General features: G+C 40.1%; 2 protein-coding genes across 2 annotated transcripts in view; both read left to right on the forward strand.

Annotated features, from left to right (window-relative positions):
* The first annotated feature begins 157 nt into the window (after positions 1-157).
* On the forward strand, positions 158-13,434 carry LOC113033554 (uncharacterized). The gene is made up of 7 exons (XM_026187474.2): positions 158-750; positions 7,935-8,067; positions 8,706-8,840; positions 9,201-10,156; positions 10,768-10,897; positions 12,732-12,851; positions 13,004-13,434. The coding sequence occupies exons 1-7, from the start codon at positions 258-260 to the stop codon at positions 13,182-13,184; spliced, it is 2,148 nt and encodes a 715-aa protein (XP_026043259.1). The 5' UTR covers positions 158-257; the 3' UTR covers positions 13,185-13,434.
* Positions 13,435-14,483: 1,049 nt separating this feature from the next.
* Positions 14,484-20,566, forward strand: part of hectd4 (HECT domain E3 ubiquitin protein ligase 4) — a 39,125-nt gene continuing 33,042 nt past the window's right edge. Inside the window, exons 1-2 of the mRNA XM_080309059.1 lie at positions 14,484-15,165; positions 18,287-18,840. Of these exons, the coding sequence (XP_080165185.1) occupies positions 15,019-15,165; positions 18,287-18,840 (701 nt within the window). The 5' untranslated portion in view covers positions 14,484-15,018. The remainder of the gene's footprint in view (positions 15,166-18,286; positions 18,841-20,566) is intronic.

Raw genomic sequence — 20,566 nt, forward strand, 5'->3', positions numbered from 1 at the left:
CATTTTACCAACGTGTCCTCATCTGGTCTTCACTAGGATAGGTGTACAAGTACACACCCTCAAACGCAAGCACGAAATTGAGTATCAAGTTTCTCAGCATCGGAGGGGCATTATAAAGACCCTATGAACTTCAACCTTACTTCTCGAATGTTTCTTCAGGGACAGATGCCTTTAAGCTGACTGGACTACAAATACACTGTCATCATTTTTAACTTCAGTATCTTAAACCGGACCGACTATAGACCCAATACTTTGAGATGAAAAGCAGATGTGTACTTCAGTTTTTTTACTTCTTATCAGCAATCATTTTATCAAAAGCACAAGATATGGTCGGACCGGGTCTCTACTGTTTTACATCGATTCGTGGTAACGTACAGACGCGTATTTCCTTTCTGCACGAAGACACAGTCGGCGTGCGCTCCTTGTACCTCACCATCTGGTCCCAAGATATGAGACTGGTAACATGCACAGTAAACCTCAGTCCACAGATGACAGAAAGATATCACAGTCTCTGCAAGACAAGCAACACACGTGGTCAAGAGGTAAGCTATGGGTTTAATATCAGCAGCATATTATTGGCGCTGCAGAAAGCCGACTGCGCTCACCTCGAAGCTTCCAGTGCGTCACAGCTCACCATACGCACAAGAACAGATGAGACAGAGAGAAAAGCTCGGAGAAAACGCGCCTGGATCTTCCCGGGCACGTTGTGGTGCGGCAGTGGAAGTACGGCGGACGGATATGAAGAATTAGGTGAGACTGCTGAATTCTGGTTTTCTGACTTTGTGATTAAAACATATTTGGCCTGTTTGAGGTTTTCGAGGACTTTGGCGATAAGAGGAGACAAGTGAGTTGTAGTTCCCTGGTGTTTGTAATCTCCAGCAGTGCTTACAGAAAGCCTCGTGAAAGAACATTTAAAATCCAAACCTCTCAAGCTGCTTGTCGCTAAAATCACCTCAATTAAAAGAACTAATATCCCTGTCATTTTCTAGACATACCAGAAAGTGTTCTCACTGATAGCAATAAGGATTTAAATTGAAATGAGAATAAAATGAAACTCACTTCGGCTTATATTACTGACCACTATGTCCCAATTAAAGCTACTTCTGGCTTCTCCCTTATTCAAAAGGGGAAACCTATTTCTTTTGCAGAACACAATACAGTCAAAAATGCTTGTAGTAATTCAGAAATAATGCCATTTCCTAGTTTGTCCAGCAGGGCAGCTCCACAGTGCTGGACCCTGGCAACTTTTAGCTAGGCTGAGATCATTACAGTTTTTCTCAGTTGCTTTGGTGCATTTCTCACAACAGAATTGATCTCTGCACCACTACTAAGGCTCTTCTCAAAACAATTAGTGCAAACCGCAAAACATGGTGGATAACTTGCAAAAGTGAGTCACTTCATCAAAAAGAAAAGTCAGTTGTTCAAAAGCAAGTCAGTAGCTCAAAATAAGTAGTCAATGCTTCAAAAGCAAGTCCCTTAATCAAAACAGATAATATATTCATCAAAAGCAAGTACTTATATCAAAGTGTCAGGGCTGTCACAATTACAAGTCATTACACCAGCACCTTTGGTCACAAAATCAAATGGTTTGAACATGTTCTCATTTCTTTGTAGGTGCTTCCCAATGACATGTCAAGTCTGGACAGCATGCATGGCATGTTGAAAACCATAAATTGTAAAGGAAAATTACAGTTTTTCTCAGTCGCTTTGGTGCGTTCCTCAGAACACCATTAACATTTGCACAGCAGTTAGTGCATTTCCCAAAACAATTAGTGCAAACTGCAAAACCTAGTGGATAGCCTGCAAAAGCACGTCACATGCACAGAATTGATTATCCATACCTCAAAAGCAAGTATCCATGTCAATGAAACTGTCAGTGCCATCAAAATGAAAAGTCTTGACACCATCTTTATGAACAAGATAGTCAAATGGCATTGTCATGTTTCCACTATGACAGTTTATAATTTCAGTGTTTCCCATTGCAAAAACAATTGGTGACATCTGAAAATGCTGACGACAGCACTATGGCCTACCTGTACAGCCATCTGAAATGTGCAGTAAAGTCACTGTAGACGTTATGGGAGTCTTGGGAGTAACTGAGACACTGAATACGTACGTTTCACATTTCCATTGTGTAGAAGTGTTTGTAATTACTTTTACAGCTTAACCAGGACAAGACTGAAGTTTTAATTGTCGGTCCTGAGGCTCAGAGAGAGAAACTCTTGTCTAAATTAGAGGCATTTTCACTATGTCCTTCGCTACAAGTGAAAAACCTGGGTGTTATTTTTGACTCTGAGCTTGGTTTTATCCCACATGTTAAACATGTAACCAAAATTGGATTTTATCATCTAAAAAATATAGCCAGAGTCCGCCCTATTCTCTCTCGGGCCAACACGGAGATGCTGATGCATGCTTTTATTACCAGTCGCATTGATTACTGTAATGCCCTGCTCTCTGGTCTTCCTAAGAAGAATATTTCAACTTTACAACTCTTGCAAAACTCGGCAGCTCGTGTGCTGACGAAGACCAGAGGGCGGGCCCACATTACACCAGTTTTAGAATCGCTGCACTGGCTCCCCGTGTGTTTCAGGATCGATTTTAAAGTTCTTTTATTGGTTTTTAAATGTCTTAATGGTCTTGGGCCTTCTTATCTCTCAGATCTGCTTTTACCATATGAACCCTCGCGGACCCTGAGGTCCTCTGGTACTGGCCTTTTGATTGTCCCTAAAGTCAGGACACATACTCACGGAGAGGCAGCTTTTCAGTGGTATGGTCCTCGTCTGTGGAACAGCCTGCTGGAGGAGCTCAGGGCCGCAGAGAACGTACATGTTTTTAAGAACAGGCTCAAGACCCACCTTTTTAATTTAGCTTTTACTTAGCGTTTATTTCTTTTTTATGCTTATTTATTCTATCCTGTTATTCTATTATTAATTTAGGATTTACCTAATATTTTTTGATTTTATTCTTATTCATTTTTTAATCTTCTTACTCTATTTATATTTATATTTATATTGTATCCTGTTCTTATTTATTTTATCATTTTACCCTGTATATATCGTATTGCGTCATATCTCCAGTGTTTCCTCGGAGGGCGCTCTCTGCACCGGGGCTGTTATTGACCGTGGCTGCTGGGTCTCTGGGGTCCTCTCAGCCTGGTTGGGGGGCTCCTTGGCCTCCCTCCTGCTGTGTGCCCAGCCCGGAGGCTGCGGTCTGTGACCGGCTCCCGGTGCAGACCGCTCTCTGTTATAATGTTTCCTCACTTGGCTCATGCGAGCCAAGCCCAATTTTTACTCTTTAAGTGTGCGCGTGTGTGTATGTGTGTGTGGGTGGGGGTGGGGGGATATATGTGTATTGAGAGTGTGGGGAGTGAGTTGGAGGGTGGGGTGGGCTGCTTTTAACTATGTAAAGCACTTTGTGCTACATTTTTTCTGTATGAAAAGTGCTTTATAAATAAAGATTGATTGATTGATTGATTGATTACAGTTTTTTACAGACGCTAGGACACATTTCTCAATACTTAGGTCACTTTTGCAAAACTCCTCACACAGTGAGCACAACAGAAGTCTATGTGGGCCAAACTGAGGACCAGTTATCATTGTTTTGGCACAAAATGCATTCAATGACTACATCTCTCAAATTTCATGAATTATTTTCTCACTCAGACACAACAACTGCCAAAAATCTTTGTACGTACAGGACATTTTGCATATACTTACATACTGTTTTCAAAACTGTTAAACTTATGGCCAAAACAATAACACAATGCAAAACTTAAAAAGACAGCAAAATTCAACAGCAATATTTTATTGAAACATATTTTAAATCTAAAAATGCAGTTTAACCAGCCACAGCTGATTCTCATTGTAGATGAACATCTACACAGGTGTTACTCCTTCAATTTTTCAACTCCTTCAATTCTGGCATGCCAGAAGATTCTTTCCTAGGTGTATTGCCCTAGATGGCATAAGATGTGATGTGGATGAGAACCTGTGGCCAAATGGAGAAGACCGAGTAGAATAGCATTACTATTGTATGTGTATCAGTGGATGGTGTGTATACAAATTCTTGTATTTTGGGATTACTTAGTGCAAAAAAATAAAAATACATAAACAAATATTAACGAATTCTGCATGATGTCTGATTCATTCCAGTAACATATATTGAAATTCTAAACAGAGATGTGTCCTTGTTTTACACAAGAAAACACTGTGTCATGCTACATGTTGTTAGTGTTTTTTAGGTCATTGTTTTGTGGGTGACAAAGTGTGTTTGTTGGCTGTCAACCTTTGCTAGTGTTCTGGAAGAATGAGTTTATTTGAGACCTGAATAAAGTGTTTTGGTAGTTGTAGTGCATTTTGAATGTGAAATGAACTGCTTTGCCAAGCTGAAGGTCAGTTAGGAGAATTGTGTGAAGAGTTTTGCAAAAGTGACCTAAGTATTGTAAAATGTGTCCTAGCGGCTGTAAAAAACTGTAATCCTACAGAATTGTGCAAAAGAAAAATATGCTACAGTCACTTGTTCACTGTAGAATACATGTAAACATAAAATCACCCATTTGGTAGAGCTGTGCACTAATGTGAACAATAAACAGCACATGTAACAGTACAGTAAATCATTCTGGCACATCCAGACGTTCCTGTCTGTCTGGCCACATATTTTCATCTACATCACAACAGATGTTATCCCTCGCAATGCAGCGAGGAAAGTATCTCCTAGAGTGGCGAATCCATCCTCTGCAGGACCCTGCTGTGATGTCGTCACATGCTGCATCCATGGCTGCTAGCAGGGCCATTTGCTCATGTGGATGCCGGTCATAAACTTTCCACCTCCAGGCAGAGAAAAACTCCTCAATTGGATTAAGGAATGGGGAATATGGAGGGAGATATTCAACCAGAATTCTGTCATGTGCTGCAAACCACTCTCTGACCTGATGGGAGTGGTGAAAACGGACATTATCCCAGACAACAACATACTTGCTGAGTTGGCCTCCACCTCTCTCATTCTCAGGGACTAGGTCCCTGTAAAGAGTGTCTAAAAATGTCAGGAGATGTTGGGTATTGTATGGACCAAGAAGGGGGATATGGGTGAGGACGCCGTTGTCTGAGATGGCTGCACACATGGAAATATCCCTCCGCGCTGACCAGGGACTTCAGTGGTTGCCCTCTGTCCAATGCGATTCCTTCCACGCCTTCTGCCTTTGGCCAGATTGAAACCTGCCTCATCAACATATATGAATGTGTGCAGTGTTTCCCTGGCTTCCAGCTCCAGTACACGCTTTAGAGAGAGACAGAAATGCAATGTCACAATATGCCTGTGTACAGTAACAAACAGTATGCATGCATTTGGTAAAACACATTGTAGAGTATGTGCTGTGGAATTGCAAGTGTACTGCATGAAACTACGAAGTACTGTAAAACAGTTTGCAGTGCAGAACATAGAAGACCAGCTTTACCTGCACATACTGGTGACGGATCTCCTTCACCCTGTCACTGTTTCGTTCAAATGGCACTTTATACAATTGCTTCATGTGGATTTCATTTTTCTTGAGTACTCTGTCAATTGTTGAAATTGAAACAGATTCAATATTGCCAAATACCATGTAATTCTCTATGACAGCACTTTGTATTTCTCTCAGCTTTATTGCATTGTTTGCAATGACCATTGCACAAATGGCTTCTTCTTGCTGTGGGGTAAAAAGGGGCCCTCTTCCGCCTCCGCGAGGTTGTCTTACAATCCTATGTGGTGCAGAGTGAACTTTTTGTGAAATTGCAAATACAGTACAGTAACATGTGATGTGTCTGAGATGGCACAGTACAGTACAGTGTATTACTGTTTGCATACCTGCATACCTAAACTTTCACACGCCTCCTCATGGGTGACAGCTGTAATTCACCTGAGATCAATTGTTCAATTTCGGAGACATTTCCAGGAAAAATGATACAGAAAGGTATAGGATTTGCTTGACAGATGGCCAATATTTGGCATGTGATAACTAGTTCAACAATTTTGTGTGTGATGACTCAAGCAATGGATGTATGACTATTAGTTTTATTGGGAATGACTATTCAGCATCCATAGGTATGATTACTTTTGACTGACATGACATAAGCAAATGGAAATGTCAGAAAGCAGCAGGGAAATGTATGGAAGCAACTGATTCATGTCCAAAATCATTTGCAGTTTGTTCAGAGGGAGGAGAAATTGCTACTATGATGTGCACAAATGACTGAGTGTTGTGGAGGTTGAACTAATAGTTATGAGAATTTCAATTCTGATCTGAGAAACGCACCAAATCGACTGAGAAAAACTGTAAGCGCAAACATGCTTACAGTAATTGTTACAGGACTATTATTCAAAACTCCTTTCTTTACAGCATTACTGTATTGTACCACAGCACACTATGCCACACCTGGGCCAAGTCTGCGCTTCAGTTACAGTACGTATATATGTAAAGATCTATAAGGTCATGTCCTAATGCAAGTCTCCTGTATGACTATGAAAGTGCAGAGCAAATTAGTTTGTGCTGAATAACTACATTACAGTATGCTCACCTGTTTTCCCAACAAAATGTCTGAATAATAGAACTTACAGTAGTTCTCCCAACATTTGGCTGCACCCTTCGACCAGCCTCGGCCATTGTGAGGCCATGGTTTATCACATGATCCACAAGTGTTGCCCTGATTTCGTCAGGAACGTGTCTATGTGGTTGGCCTCTTCTTACCCGGTTTTGTCCTCCACTGAGCCTCACCCCTCTTCCACAAGCCTGACGTTCCATGTTCTGCAGTTTTGTAGCTTCAGTATGCACCTCATGCCAATCCTGTCTGTTGGTTTACATTATATATATATACTTGTAGAGTAGGGGATACTGTAACGCGATTCACCTGTGACTGGGTAGAAGAGGCTTTTCATTGGTTGCAAGTAAGAGTAACACACACCAATTTTCATTAGTGTGAGATAAGGTTCACCTGAGAAAAGTAATTTATGGAGATTTTCATGGAAACTCCTTAAAAATAGGGTTTTCAAAATGGGTGTACAAATTGTTTGACAAGATGTTCAACAATTTTGAGTGCACTGACACAAGCAATGAAATGAAGACTATTAGTTGTAAGGACAATGACTATTCAGCCGGTACAAGTATAAATAATTGTGACATTCATGATAAAAGCAAGGAGATAGTGATGAATAGCAAGTCAAAAGTGACCATTCTTTAGATATTTGTACTTACTCAACTGCTTCATGTCCAAAGGCATTTGCCTTTGGACGAAATGAGCATGAAACCGCCACAAGGTTGTGCCAAAACGACTACATGTTGTGGAGGTTGAACTAACTATTGTGCAAAGTTTAATTCTGTTGTGAGAAATGCACCAAAGCAACTGAGAAAAACTGTAAACTGAGATGGTATAGGACAGAGCAAAATAGACATTATTTTTATCAAACACTCTTATCAGCACGTATGCAGGTATGACTCCCACATAGGAGTACATCAGATGGCCTCATAGTCGATAACCTTTGCTATGTAAACCTATACTGAGTCAAATCTCAGGCCAGATTGTGCCCTTTGTTTATCATGTTTATCACCCTTAGATGCCAATATAAGAATAATGGATTTCTTTTTGTTTTTTAACTATAAAATGTGATATAGCTGTTTTACCCTCTCCCCAAAATAATCACTCATATACTTAGATTCCAAACATCTAATTAAGAGGTGCTTGATATTTTTATATGATAGTCACATCAAAAAGATGTGGCTCAGGGTTTTGTTTTGTTTTTAATTTAATTGAAAATCTTGTGACCCATACATTTTTAATTTTCAAATAACTGCCTTTGAAGTCTGCAGCTTTTTCTTTCAAATCAGGTATGTGATCTTTTGCTTGAAAAAAAGCTTTGCTTCCAAGCAAAGTGCCCTTTGATGTGTGATTAAATCCTGCACACAGGGATGTTTGAGGGTACAGACAGATGCTGCCGTGAGCACGACCACTGCCTGCAGATCATCCCGGCCTTTACGGTGAATTATGGAGTGTTCAACCGCAACCTCTTCACCGTCTCACACTGTGAGTGTGACCAAAGGTGAGCATCAGAACACACCCACCGGGCATCTTTAACACAGAGGCAGGATTCCAAGTATTCATCGCCTCAAGGGAAACTCCTGCAACCACTAATTCACTTTCCACCCCCTGACATCTCCACATACTGCCCTGGCTGGCATGGAAAGTCAGGTAAAGGCAGATTTGCTCAAAGGCTGAATTTATCAGTATTAATGCCTTCTTAAACTTCCGACTAATAAACTCGGAGGAAAGTTCCTATCGTGTCATGTTGGCAGGGTGCCAGTAAACGCAAACGATTTAAGTAGACGAGCCCCGGGGCCATGTGACATAACTGTTTATAAAGGGGTAATAAATGCATCACTGCGCTCACCCCTCCAGATAAACTGATTTCAAGAGTGAACACGCTGCTCTGCAGTATTTGGAGGGCATTCCATTCCTTATACATATTATGTATGTGCTGTGATTTTATTTTGTAAAATCATCCAGTCTTGACAAGTCTGTGTGTACTTTTTGGTGTTCATCCCAAAGAAGCACACGGATGTGGTTTTAAAATGTTTGGGAATAGTCAAACATGACGAAACACTTGCCATTCGTGTGTTTATTGACTGGACTGCTTTTTGAACTTTGACTCACCTCGTTCTTTTTTCTGCCTCTAACTAGGTTTCGACAGTGCCTTCTGGACGTGAATGATAGCATTTCTAATATGGTAGGCTACAGCTTCTTCAACATCCTCCGGATTCCCTGCTTTGAGCTCAAGCAGCAGAGGCGGTGCACTGAGATGTACTGGTGGGGGATGTAAGAGAGGCACAGACACTGTTGCTTGATACTTTGACTGCATATTATTAGACACAACAGTTGCTCAGTACCATAGAAAAGGGGTTGTTCTGTGAACAGTGTTGGTATGGTTGCTTTGGAAGCCTGAGTGGCAGATGCACTTCTGCAGCTTGTATTAACATGCCTTAAACTCTGCCAGTAGGTCTTTAATTTCCACTGTGTCACTATCGTTATCTTCCTCAAAAGCTAGGATCTATTTAAGTAAAGTAAGAAAATAAGAAATGATAAGAAATGTGCTGAGCAGAATGTTTTTTTAACGTTTTGAAAATGGTTCTCCTTTACGTTCTTTTGTTGTAACAAGTCTTTGTACTCTCTCTATAGGTGCAAAGTAGCCAAAGAAGCTCCATATGCTGTCTTCAAAAGCCCCCTCCCCTACAACACCTCTGATGCTGAGCAAAAATATGCGGACACTGACACCAACAAGTTACCAAGTAACAAGGAGCAGCATGTAACTCAAAGCCCCCCTCGCAGAAAGTCATCTAAAACTCAGCATCAGTGTAGATTCAGAGACCCACCCAGAGGAGACACTTTCCACCGCAGACGGACAAAAGCAAGAGGATGCAGAAGACGCCATAAACCTCATGGAGCAGCACCTTCACAGTTGCCTCCAACATCAAAGGCACACGCCACTGCTTCGTCAGTGGAAACAGGTCTTTTAAAGATTTCTAAAAGTCGCTTACAGAGTAAAGAAAGCGAGAAAAGCCAGCATATCAAAGTGGGCCTGTCAGATTACTCCACACTGAGACGCCGAGATTCACCACAGCTCAGCTCAAATTCTGATCTGCAGAGTTCATCTACAGCACCATCACCTTTAACACAGATGCCAGAACTTCAGCCGCACCAAACAACAGCCGCAGTGACCAAAACCAACAAAAGTCACAAGGACGTTATCAAGAGAAACGGCTGCTGTGGACACAGGAAGCGTGTGAGGGGTGATGCTTTTCAGTCAGGCTGTGAAAGCTGTTTGGAACGAGAAACAAAATCTCATATGAAAACGACTACGGACAGATTACCAATCAAAGTGACTACACTGGGTGTTGAAAAGACAACAAATACACTCACATCAAACACTTTGATAACGGCTACTTTTGCAACACCCATTGCAGCAAAACTAAAAACAGCAGCCCCGCTTAATAAGGATGATGAGCCACAAAAGCAGGTGCACTCCTATCTGCTAATGAATAACTCAAACCAGGGGCTCACAGGTAGCACCACAGCCCAAAGCACCCATACAGAGAGAAGCCTTAAACAAAGTAAAATGTTGCATAAGATAACAGGTGAGTGCGTACAGCTGCTGACAGCGCTATAGCTGCAAGTTAAGCCATTGATTTTCCTCTTTCTTTAATTTTGAGCATCTGAAATGCAATTTAATATTTTAGTTGCTTTTAAAATTAGTCATTTTTCACTTTGGTTGGAAACATTCATGTTCTTCTGGATCAATCCAAATTATTATATTTAATTTTAATTGTAATATTAATGGGATTGAGTTATTAATTACAAAATATACTCAAGAGGGGAGGTTAGAAAGTATGCAAGGTAGTGAGTTGAATGACTGTCAAGGCTATTTTTATTTGTTAGTATATCAGTTAGTTTTCCACATGAGCAGTTTGATTGTAGCTCAACAGAGAAATGTATGTGTTTAAAGAAGAAGTTCAGGATATTATTCTATTAATAATTACCAGGCTGCTCAGCTGTGTTATTAGCTGTCGTTACCGATGGGACAGAATGCTAATCATCATTGTTGCTGACTACAAATTACAAATGCCAAAAAAAGAGGGCTAATCTTTACTAGAAAATAGCAGCATCAGTAACCAGCAAATATACCCAGTTCTGTAAAGAAATCTGAGTACACTCATAAATATATATGCACATATTTTTGCTCCTGTAGATAGCCAGCTCCTGTGTGAAAGCCTCAAACATCTGGACTACTGTAAATTCAAAATCCCTCCTTTGAAAAAAAGATATGGCCTCCAGAACATGGAGTCGAAGACCGCCTATCACTGTGACTGCACCAGCCGGTAACAATTTTATTTATATGACATAAGTGTTGCATTATGTTTTGCATGTTCTATGTTCACATAATTGTATGTTATACACCTATGCAGCATTCAGGCGTATTCAGGCAGCCTATTTTACAAAGGAAGTTAGCTGCCCCGATCAAAGACTGGACAATGTGTTTTTTAATAAAGGTTTATTAATGATTAAATAATAATAATTATAAATCTGATTTCTACTGGGCCGAAGGTCATTTTACACACAGAAGTTAAAAACCAGGACGTAGGTGAGGAGCAGTATTTCTTCTGCAAGCTGTAGGACTTGACTGGGAGCCAGTGGAGGCACATGAGGGTGGGGGTGATGTGGGAGTTCTGAACATGGCTCAAATAGGCAGACGAGCTAGGACAGCATTTCAGTGGTCCAGGCGGGAGCAGGAGGTGATAAAGGCATGAAATGTAAGGAGGTACTGAGTTTAACCAAATTGCCCCTTAATAAGATTGCCCCCTGTTCTGCTGCTGTTTATGGCTGTAGAACAGATAAATAATCATGAAAAAAATGTACGATGTCAACACATTAAAAAGTAATCCTAGCTTCACAGCTTGGGAATTACTTCATTCACGATTGTTTTATTTAATACACCAGTAATCTTATCCCTGGAATTAGCGTTATGACACCGTCAAATGAGGTTAAGGAAATACGAGCCTTACACAGCTGTGAATTAATTCAACCGAAATCACCCCGATAATCTAATGACTGTAGCAGCGGTATCATTAAAGACCAGTGGAACTATAATATTGGTTAAAATAGGAAACCATCCAAAATAAGTACTGCGTTGCTGTTGCAATACTGGAAATAGCTGTGACTCTGTCTCCATCAGAGTCCACATTTTCTGTGATGGCAGGAGGGACAGCACACTGTAAGATGCATATTTTCCAATACCAAGTATTTGTTTATTTATAAACTAAAAGATTATGGTTTAACTTCAGTTGCAGGCAAGATTCCCTTTGGGTTTACACCAGAAAGGGAATCCTACCCAATGTGGGTGACATGTGGAAAGGGAGCAGCCAAAAAATACTTACCGTGGAACAGTCTTGAGCCACCACTTATTTCTTTTTGTTTTGTGCCAAGGAATCAAACTTTAATTTTTTTTAAATGGTCTTGAAGAATACTTTTGAGCAGGTGTTGTGACTACATATAACAGAACACTTAGAAAGAATCAATTTTAAGTGGTATCTTTAGACCACTTGTGAGTAACATTTTTCCCATTTCTATTAAGGAAAATCTTCAAAGATAACCCAGTTTAGCAGGACTAAAAAAATCATTTTCGCACCAACAAGGTGATTACCAAAGCACTTTTCGCCAAATCTCAACATATTTCCACATGGAGGTTAATTCATGAAATCACAAACACCAAAATGTATGGACAGAATTTGATCCGCCATGCAGTACCCTTTGATTGGTAATGGTCTCATTTGTCATCATGACGATAATCCCAAACACATTGCCAATACAATAAAAGCATGCCTGGATCGAGGTATGTCATTTCTTGTTAGAATAAGGCACAGTGTGCATACATTCATGGTTTTAATATGATATTTGATATGTTTATATTGGATTATGGACTGCCTACTACATGGTAGGAATACAGTATTTTTCTTCATAACTATTTATAAAAATGTAATGTTTTTTTTTTAAACCTATATCTCTGAGATCACACGTGGAGAGATATAAATGATATTATTCCCTTTCTGAAAATTTTCTTGCTCTACTGTATGTCTAACTGGTTTCCTACAAGTGATCTTATTGCCTTACATACAAGAATTAACTTGTCACTTGTCCTTTTTGTCAATTTTACAGCTTGGCTGTTCAGATTGAAAGCCTCAAGCGACCAAGCATTCTGCATTCTCTCATGCTGCATTTCGTCTCTCAGCATTGCTTTACACTGCCAAACGAGGAAAAATGCCACGGCAAAAAAAGGTTTTAAGCTCCAATATGCTTATTCGCATTAATCTCTAACACTTTTCGGTTAAAGCAGTACCAGCCCCTTGTCTAATATGTTCACTCAGTTTGCCTGTAACAGATTACTGTGCTGAGTTCTCTTGCTGATATTTTTATGTCTTTTTCCCTAGCTGTTCTAGAGGCTTCACTAAAGCCTCTGACCTACATCAAGTGCTTAAGAAGATAGAGGAAAAAGACTCTGCTGGGGTGCGAATTTCAGGCACTGACAGAAAAAGAGGGATTCCTGTTCGCCTTTATAAGCGATGCCTGAGGCTAGAAAGCGGAGCTGATATTATGGCACGGTTCAGATGACTGTAGAATAAGCTGCTATGTGCAGTAACAATAAATGTTATAAGCTTTAGATTTCACGCAGGCTTTGCTCTTTCTCCCTGATGGTGGAAAATTGCAGCATTTTAAGAAGTAAGGCCCTCGACTAGCAAAGTATGGTCTTATAAATGTAATTACATTCTTATAAATGTAAGTTAGCGTTTGCATGTGGACTTGCAAATGATTGGATTGTGGAATGAAAACATAATTAAATCATTTTATTGTTTCTGTTTGATTTTGAATTGATTTTAAATTCACTCTGTCATCTGCACTGTATATTGTATGACTCAGTGAGGGAAAAAACTAGAATAAAGAGATAAAGATTAAAGCTACAAACCCACCAAATCATGGAAAAGCATTGAGTCAGTAAAGGAAGAATTCAACATTTTAATTATTGTCATGTCCACATTAAAACTTCACAACTTCCTTAGAAAGAACAACAGCTGATTTGCCTTCCCGCATGCAGCAGCTGTAAATCAAAAAATTTAAGTGCTTGAATATTCAGCCACTGGCTCTTTCTTTAGAGGAATAAAAGTCAGTAGAAGCAAGACAGAATGCATGTCTATGAATGAGATGGAGTCAGGTATAACAGTGAAGCTACGAGGAGCCAGTGAAGGTGGACAAGTTTAAATACCTAGGGTCAAGAAGAGAGTGGAGCTGGTTCAGGCTGGTTCAGGGGTGGTTTGTGACAGAAGGATAGCAGCAAGAGTAAAGGGGAAGGTTTACGAGATGGCAGTGAGACCTGCTATGAGGTATGGTTTGGAAACAGTGGCACTGACAAAAAGAAAGAAGGCTGAGCTGAAATGTTAAGACTGTCTTAGAGGGACAGCTTAGATTGGGAGGTCTGGAGACAAAGAGGCAAATCTGACATGGTTTGGACATGTGTAGAGGAGGGCTAGCAGCTATACTGGACAAAATTTGTTGTCTCCAGCCAGCCAGGCAGGAGGAAAACAGGAAGACCACAGAGAAAGTTCATGGATGTAGTGAAAGAGCACATTCAAAAGGTTGTTGTGACAGAGGAGGATGTTAGGGTTAGGGTGTGATAGAGGCAGATGGCACTAATAATAATAATAATAATAATAATAATAATAATAATAATAATAATAATAATAATAATAATAATAATAATAATAATAATACATTGATTTTTTTAAAAGATCTTTAAATTAAATAATAAATGTGCCTTTGTCATTTCACAGCTGTGATAAGATGTGGTTTTAGATACCAAAATAAATGACTTTAGACAGCTTTTAGTTTAGCACGCGGTGCATTCTGGGAGCGGTTAGTTGGCCTTGGAAACATGGCGTCGCACTGACAGCTTGGTGACTCTCATTATCTTCTCCAGGCACTGACAGATACCGGGCCATTAGTAGAGCTGCTTGCAGTCGGGTTGTAGCCGTGAAATGAGAGTACTACAGGTTCACTTTGCGTCTTGAAAAGACTGTCGTTTAGACGGTGCGACGCAATAACGGATTTAGCACGGCTGTCACGCCCACTCTGCTCGGTAACGCTATAACGATACCGTACGGTAAGTTAGCTCCGCTTCAGCTAACTGAGCCAGACAGCTAGCAGCCGCTGTTAGCATGACCAGAGCACCCATGTAATGTAAAGAACACCTGCCACTACAACTCGCCCGCTGACTGGCACTCGTCAAGTTAGCTTGTCTCCCTTGTCAAACACTACCATTAGATAAGACCTCGGCGCTGACGGCCGTTATGTTATTGTGAGTCGCTATCAGGCTAGCTAGGGCGTTTCTGTCATTCTGTCACTGAATTTTTAATGTTCGACCCCTTTGGCTACGCTGTCGGAGGGGAGAGCGATGGGCTCCGGGGCTGTGGATTCGTCCCAGTGGCTTTCGGTGAAGGAGGAGACCATTTTTCTCCACGACGGTCTCATTCGGGTCACAGATCTGGCCGAACTGCCCAGTGAAATTGGAGTATCGGAGCAGGGGGACACCGAACAAGAGGTGGGTAAAAGCCATCGCTCTTTTTTCCAGCTCAGTTTCTCTCTCACACACACACATGCAAACAAACATAAAGAGCTGTATACAGGAACATTTGTGTATATATGAGATCAGTGTGTCTTTTTGTTTATTTAATGTAAGAATTAGTTTTGACTGTCACCTGAAACACACCCTCCGTAATAACGGTAGTGCAGACGTTTGCAAGTTTCCTGTCCTGCTAAATTTACCATCAAGGTAACCGAGAGCCGTGTCAACTCAATTCCTGCCCCTTCCTTCAAAATATAACCTATTACAAACATGGTAAATTTCATTTCTAAAATCTCTAATGTTACGTAGTGTCTTTCTTCTAGTATATTAATGTGGAAGTCATATTGATTTGGTACTTAATATTGTACTCAGTGTTGAGCTAATATGTCAATTAGAGGTGTACTTCAGGTATCAAGCTACACAGCTCCTACTTTTTTTCACTTAAACACATGCATGTATACCTTTATTTTTCCTGACTAGATCTTGGCTTATTTAGTGCATAGTAAACAGATTTAGTCTTTGTAAAGGTGACATAGCTGCTCTTTCCTTGAGAAGTGTTTTTATGGTCATTGTCAAACGCAGGGGAAAAACAGTTCTCATCTCTCCTGCTCTGAATCTTGTTCTCGAAGCACAAAACAAGCTATGTTTTGCAGACTCTATTGTTTACCAAATGTTTAAGCTTTTAAAACGACTTTTATTTTGAAAGTCTCATCCCATAACCGGAAGAATCAATGTTGTTAGATGACCAGAAACTTTACAGTGATTCTGATGGAAACAACGAGCTAACACCGCATATTTACATACTCGATATTTCCCTACTGTGCCTTGTTTTGAATCTAGCAGGATCCACCAGACCGTGGAGAATATTTGCGGCAGTCTTCATGTCACATGTTCATGAGCTGGGGTCTAATTTGTGCTCGGAGTTGCTTGTTGATGAGTAGTAGACTAACAGACAGTGATGGTTACTGGCTTTAAACAAGCAAACTTCATGATAAAGTGGGAATAGTTGTGAATTGTGTGCTGAACTTAACCTTTACAAGAGTTCATACTTGCATTTCAAGGCTTTCACTTACAGATGCTTTAAAGCATATTTCTGTGTTACACCTTAATGCAGCTGTTTTTCTTAGCTTTATAGTGTACATATTTATTATTGCAATCTGCACTATTCTTACAAAATATCAGTTTTACATCTATCTATCTATCTATCTATCTATCTATCTATCTATCTATCTATCTATCTATCTATCTATCTATCTATCTATCTATCTATCTATCTATCTATCTATCTATCTATCTATCTATCTATCTATCTATCTATAACATTTTAATTAAAATGTATGTTTCCAAATTCCTTGCTTAGATCTTTTGGATCTGAAAAAAAAAGATCAATAAACTGAATATTTGTTTATATGATGTTATCTTTACTCTTGTACTAATAGCCACAAAACAGGTTTGTTTTTGTGAATGTTTAATTACAGTCACAATGGGCTAGGCTTATATGAAGAAAGGCCACCAAATCAAACTCATGAATCTGTACATGCAGCTTTTATGTTTTCTGTTAGTTCAAACTATGTCCCAAATAGCTGCATTACCAGTTTATCCTTGATCACCTGGTTTTGGGGTAGGCCTTGGTAGGCACCAAAACTTTTCAAATACAGAATAGTCTCTGCATAGTGGAAGAAGCAGTTTATTAGCACAATTCCACACACCATGTTCTTAACACTAGAGGTGCCTGTGTTAGAAACACAACATTTCCAGAGCCTTTCTTTACTACTGAGTTCTCAGGATTCCAGTTTGGAAAATGTTTGTAAGAGTAGAATGCTTAAACTGAGGACTCGGTAAAGCTTCAAAGCAAAACTTTACTTTACTGTAAAATAACCATTCATAATGACCTACAGCAGGGTTTCTTATGATGGACATTTTATGGTAATAAATTCTTCAACTTCCATATTAATTATGAATTAGCACTGATATTGAAAAAAAGAGTATGGTTACATAATGTATAGCGTGATTCATCCTTAACATAAAATGCTAAAACGTGTGTTTTATCAAGCAAAGCCAAAATAGATGAGCTATGTGTAGTAATGCGAACTTTGTATTTATAGTGGGTAGTCCCACTAAATGGTACTAAAACATAAAATAAGAAGACATTCTTGCGTCACTGTTAGGCTCTCAGTTTGTTTGTTTATTTATTCTTGGTAACATTCAGATCCTCCACATTTAAGGCATGTGTCCAGTTTTAAGACTGGCTCGGTCATTCAGTGCCGTTATCGTAGGTGTTGTGATGCTGACTATTTTTATCCGCTTGCAGCAGTTTTTGCAGAGCAAGGTGAAGGCCCAGCATCCAGCTATGGGGTGTTACTGTAACATAAGCAGCGTTTCTGAAATTGAATCAATACAAATTGTGCCTGCTAAATGCTATAATGGATTTTTTTTTTCTAGTCCATGATTCATGTGTAATCAATATCTGAAATGCTGCCTAAGTGCACATGAGGCACATTGTTTCACTTGTGATAGGATATGTGCTTTGCTATCTCTGACCATTACTGCGTAGTCCAAAGACTTGGAAAAACAAGAGCTCCTTCTGTGGAAATGATTCGTAGCTAACTAGGGAAATGCTTTATGACCAGATCTTCATAAACCAAATGTATTTCATAAGTCATGTATATACCCCACTTTTGAATGACGGCGTTTTACATAAGAACAAGATTTTTCGTATTGTTTTTTTTAAAAATTGCCAAATTGAAAAAGATTTTAACATCTTGCTGTTTTTGCAAATAATTCTTAGTTTTTCGCCAGTAAAATTTGGATGTCACTTGTGTGTAACACAGCTGTGTTATTTAAATTTACGTCAGTAAGAATAAAATTCCTCACTGCTCTCCTCTTTTCTTCCATAGTGTCTTTTCTGTATTCTGATTAAAAGTTTCTGCTGATAAGGAAGATTTCATTTGTTTGTAGCCAGCATTGCCAGGAAACAAAAGACTGTCTCCCATCTCTAAATAATACACTGTTTATTGTTTTCTAAAATGGTCAAGAAAAAAGTGAACAGTTTAATACCTGATTTTTTTTCCTCTCTCCCACTACCTTTGCCCTATAGATTCTAACATTTGAGACCAAGAATCCGGTAGAGCTTGCCGAGCGTCTGCGTGCTGTCTGTGGGAATCAGAGCAATGCATATGCTCGTCTGCTGGAGTATCGTCTCAATGCCCTGCGTGGCCTGTGGGGGGCGCAGCGGCAGCTGGCCCTGGAGGAGCAGCAGGAGCGAGAAGGGACTGGAGGGGCTGATGAGGAGACCTTGGCCTTGCTCAAAAGACAAGGTCTGCTCCAGCAACCCGAGCAGGCGCCCTTCACTTCCCGTGTCGGCCTGTTGCTGGTCTTTCCCCTTTTACAGTCCCAAACTCGCAGTGACCCAGCACTCTGCGGTGTCACAGCAGAGGTACTGCTAGCTTGCCTCCGGGACTGCCAGCCGCTGAGCCTTAGCAAAGAGCCCGCTGACTGCCTCAATGGCCTGGAGGGACTGCTATGCTCCTGGCTAGAAGATGGTGCCCAGGAGTCAGGCCCAGTGCATGGACACACTCAGCCGCAGATCCTACAAACGCACAGACAGAGGGAAAACGCTGCTGCTGCACTCGTGGCACTTGCCTGTGCCAGGTGAGACCATCCGTTCCTCCTTGCTGTTCTACCTGCATCCTTCTTAGGATCATTCTGTTTTTGTCTTGTCTTGTCATTTACCATTTGTCTTGTAGACAGTGTGCTGTACTAATGGTATTCACTGAATGATTACATACAAGATCTCATTGAAGTGCAAAACCTGTGAAAATAAGCTATCAAGAAAAAACAATACTCTTCTTAAGTGGCAATTTTTGTTATCAGGCAATAACATTAAATTATTAACTTTTTTTCTTAAGAACCACACAACGCACTGTGGTAATCTTGCTTTGATATTTGTAATGTAAGATAAAGAAGTAGTTGAGATTTTGGTATGATTTTAAGCTTATGGATATGAACAGACTTTTTGGCTCCATGAACTTGTAGTCAGAACTACACTCTGTTGAAGTAAGATAGTAGTGCTGTTGGAAAACAATACTTCTTTTTTTCTTCTTAGTTTCAGTCATTGTTATTAACTTCATTAGGCAGCACAGGGGGGCCTTGTGTGTAGGAGATAATTCGTGGCAGCTGCTTTCTAAATACTGATGTTTGGTTTAGATGAGGGCTCTGCCTGAGAATAGCATGCAGAAAGCAGGACAGGGCGATTGACTTTAAATTTACCAGGTTTTTACCTGCACTATTTTCACATATGTCCACATCGGTTTCAGTAAACTTCACACAGAGTTTGTACAAGGGAGATAAAATGTAAAAGACATTTAAATGGATAGTTCTACATGTACTCACATCAGGTATTGTCTAGAAACATTCAGGAAAACAGCTTTAATGAAGCTGTTTTGCTCTTCATTGTGCCTTGTTCATTCTCTAGAACTCTTCGAAAATATATCAAGACTTTACCTTGTTTGGTGTTTTGATTGGATAGTGGGGAGCTCTGTCTTACATTCTGGTTCATAATCTCCCACAGGTGTTCATTTGATTTGAGATCTGGTGAAACTTCTGACTCATATAAGTTACATACTTTCATTCAGTGTTCCTTTGTACCCTATTGATGTGGAGGCATTGTTATTCTAGAAAAGACTGCTCACCTCAACACACATAAACACAGAAATATTATATTATAGGCTAAATGTGATAACTCAGAGTACCTTTATTATGATTTAAAGTGACCTTTTCCTTTCAGGGGACAGGTGGACCCAAACAATGCTTGTAAATTGCGCCGTTACCCTTACCCTTTCAACTTGTCAGACATATTCATGTATTCTTGCGTGCAAAGAACAGAAGCAAGCACACAAAAATATATCTGAAGAAGCTAATCTTTAATCTGGTTTGTTTGTTTTTTAGTTTTTCTGCACAGATGAGCAGAATATCCTTGTTTGTTTAGTTTTTGTATTTGTGCCTGAGCTCAAGCTTCTGTTGGTGACAGCTGATCTTGACTTGTCAAAACCAGAACTCTCCACTCTTTGTTCACCTTCTGTTGAGGCAGAGAGCTCTTTGTTGTGGGGAACTATCTAGCCCTGATGCTTTTTCACCCAGCAGTGGAAGCTAATTAAAGGGCTATCAGCTTTAACCACCCTCTCTCCCCCCCTCCACCTCATCTGGAGTTGGTTAGTAAATTCTCTGTATAGGAGGGCTATGTAAGCAAATGGACTGCACAGGATGTTGATATCAGCTGTTTAGATGTTTACATAGTATGGCATTGCGGGGTTCACTTTCATGAGGCTTGCATTGATGGTGTCTCTCGGTCTTAGTTGTTGATTTTAATACTCCCAGT

The sequence above is a fragment of the Astatotilapia calliptera genome, chromosome 12 (assembly GCF_964374335.1).
Source record: "Astatotilapia calliptera chromosome 12, fAstCal68.1, whole genome shotgun sequence".
Lineage (NCBI taxonomy): Eukaryota > Metazoa > Chordata > Actinopteri > Cichliformes > Cichlidae > Astatotilapia > Astatotilapia calliptera.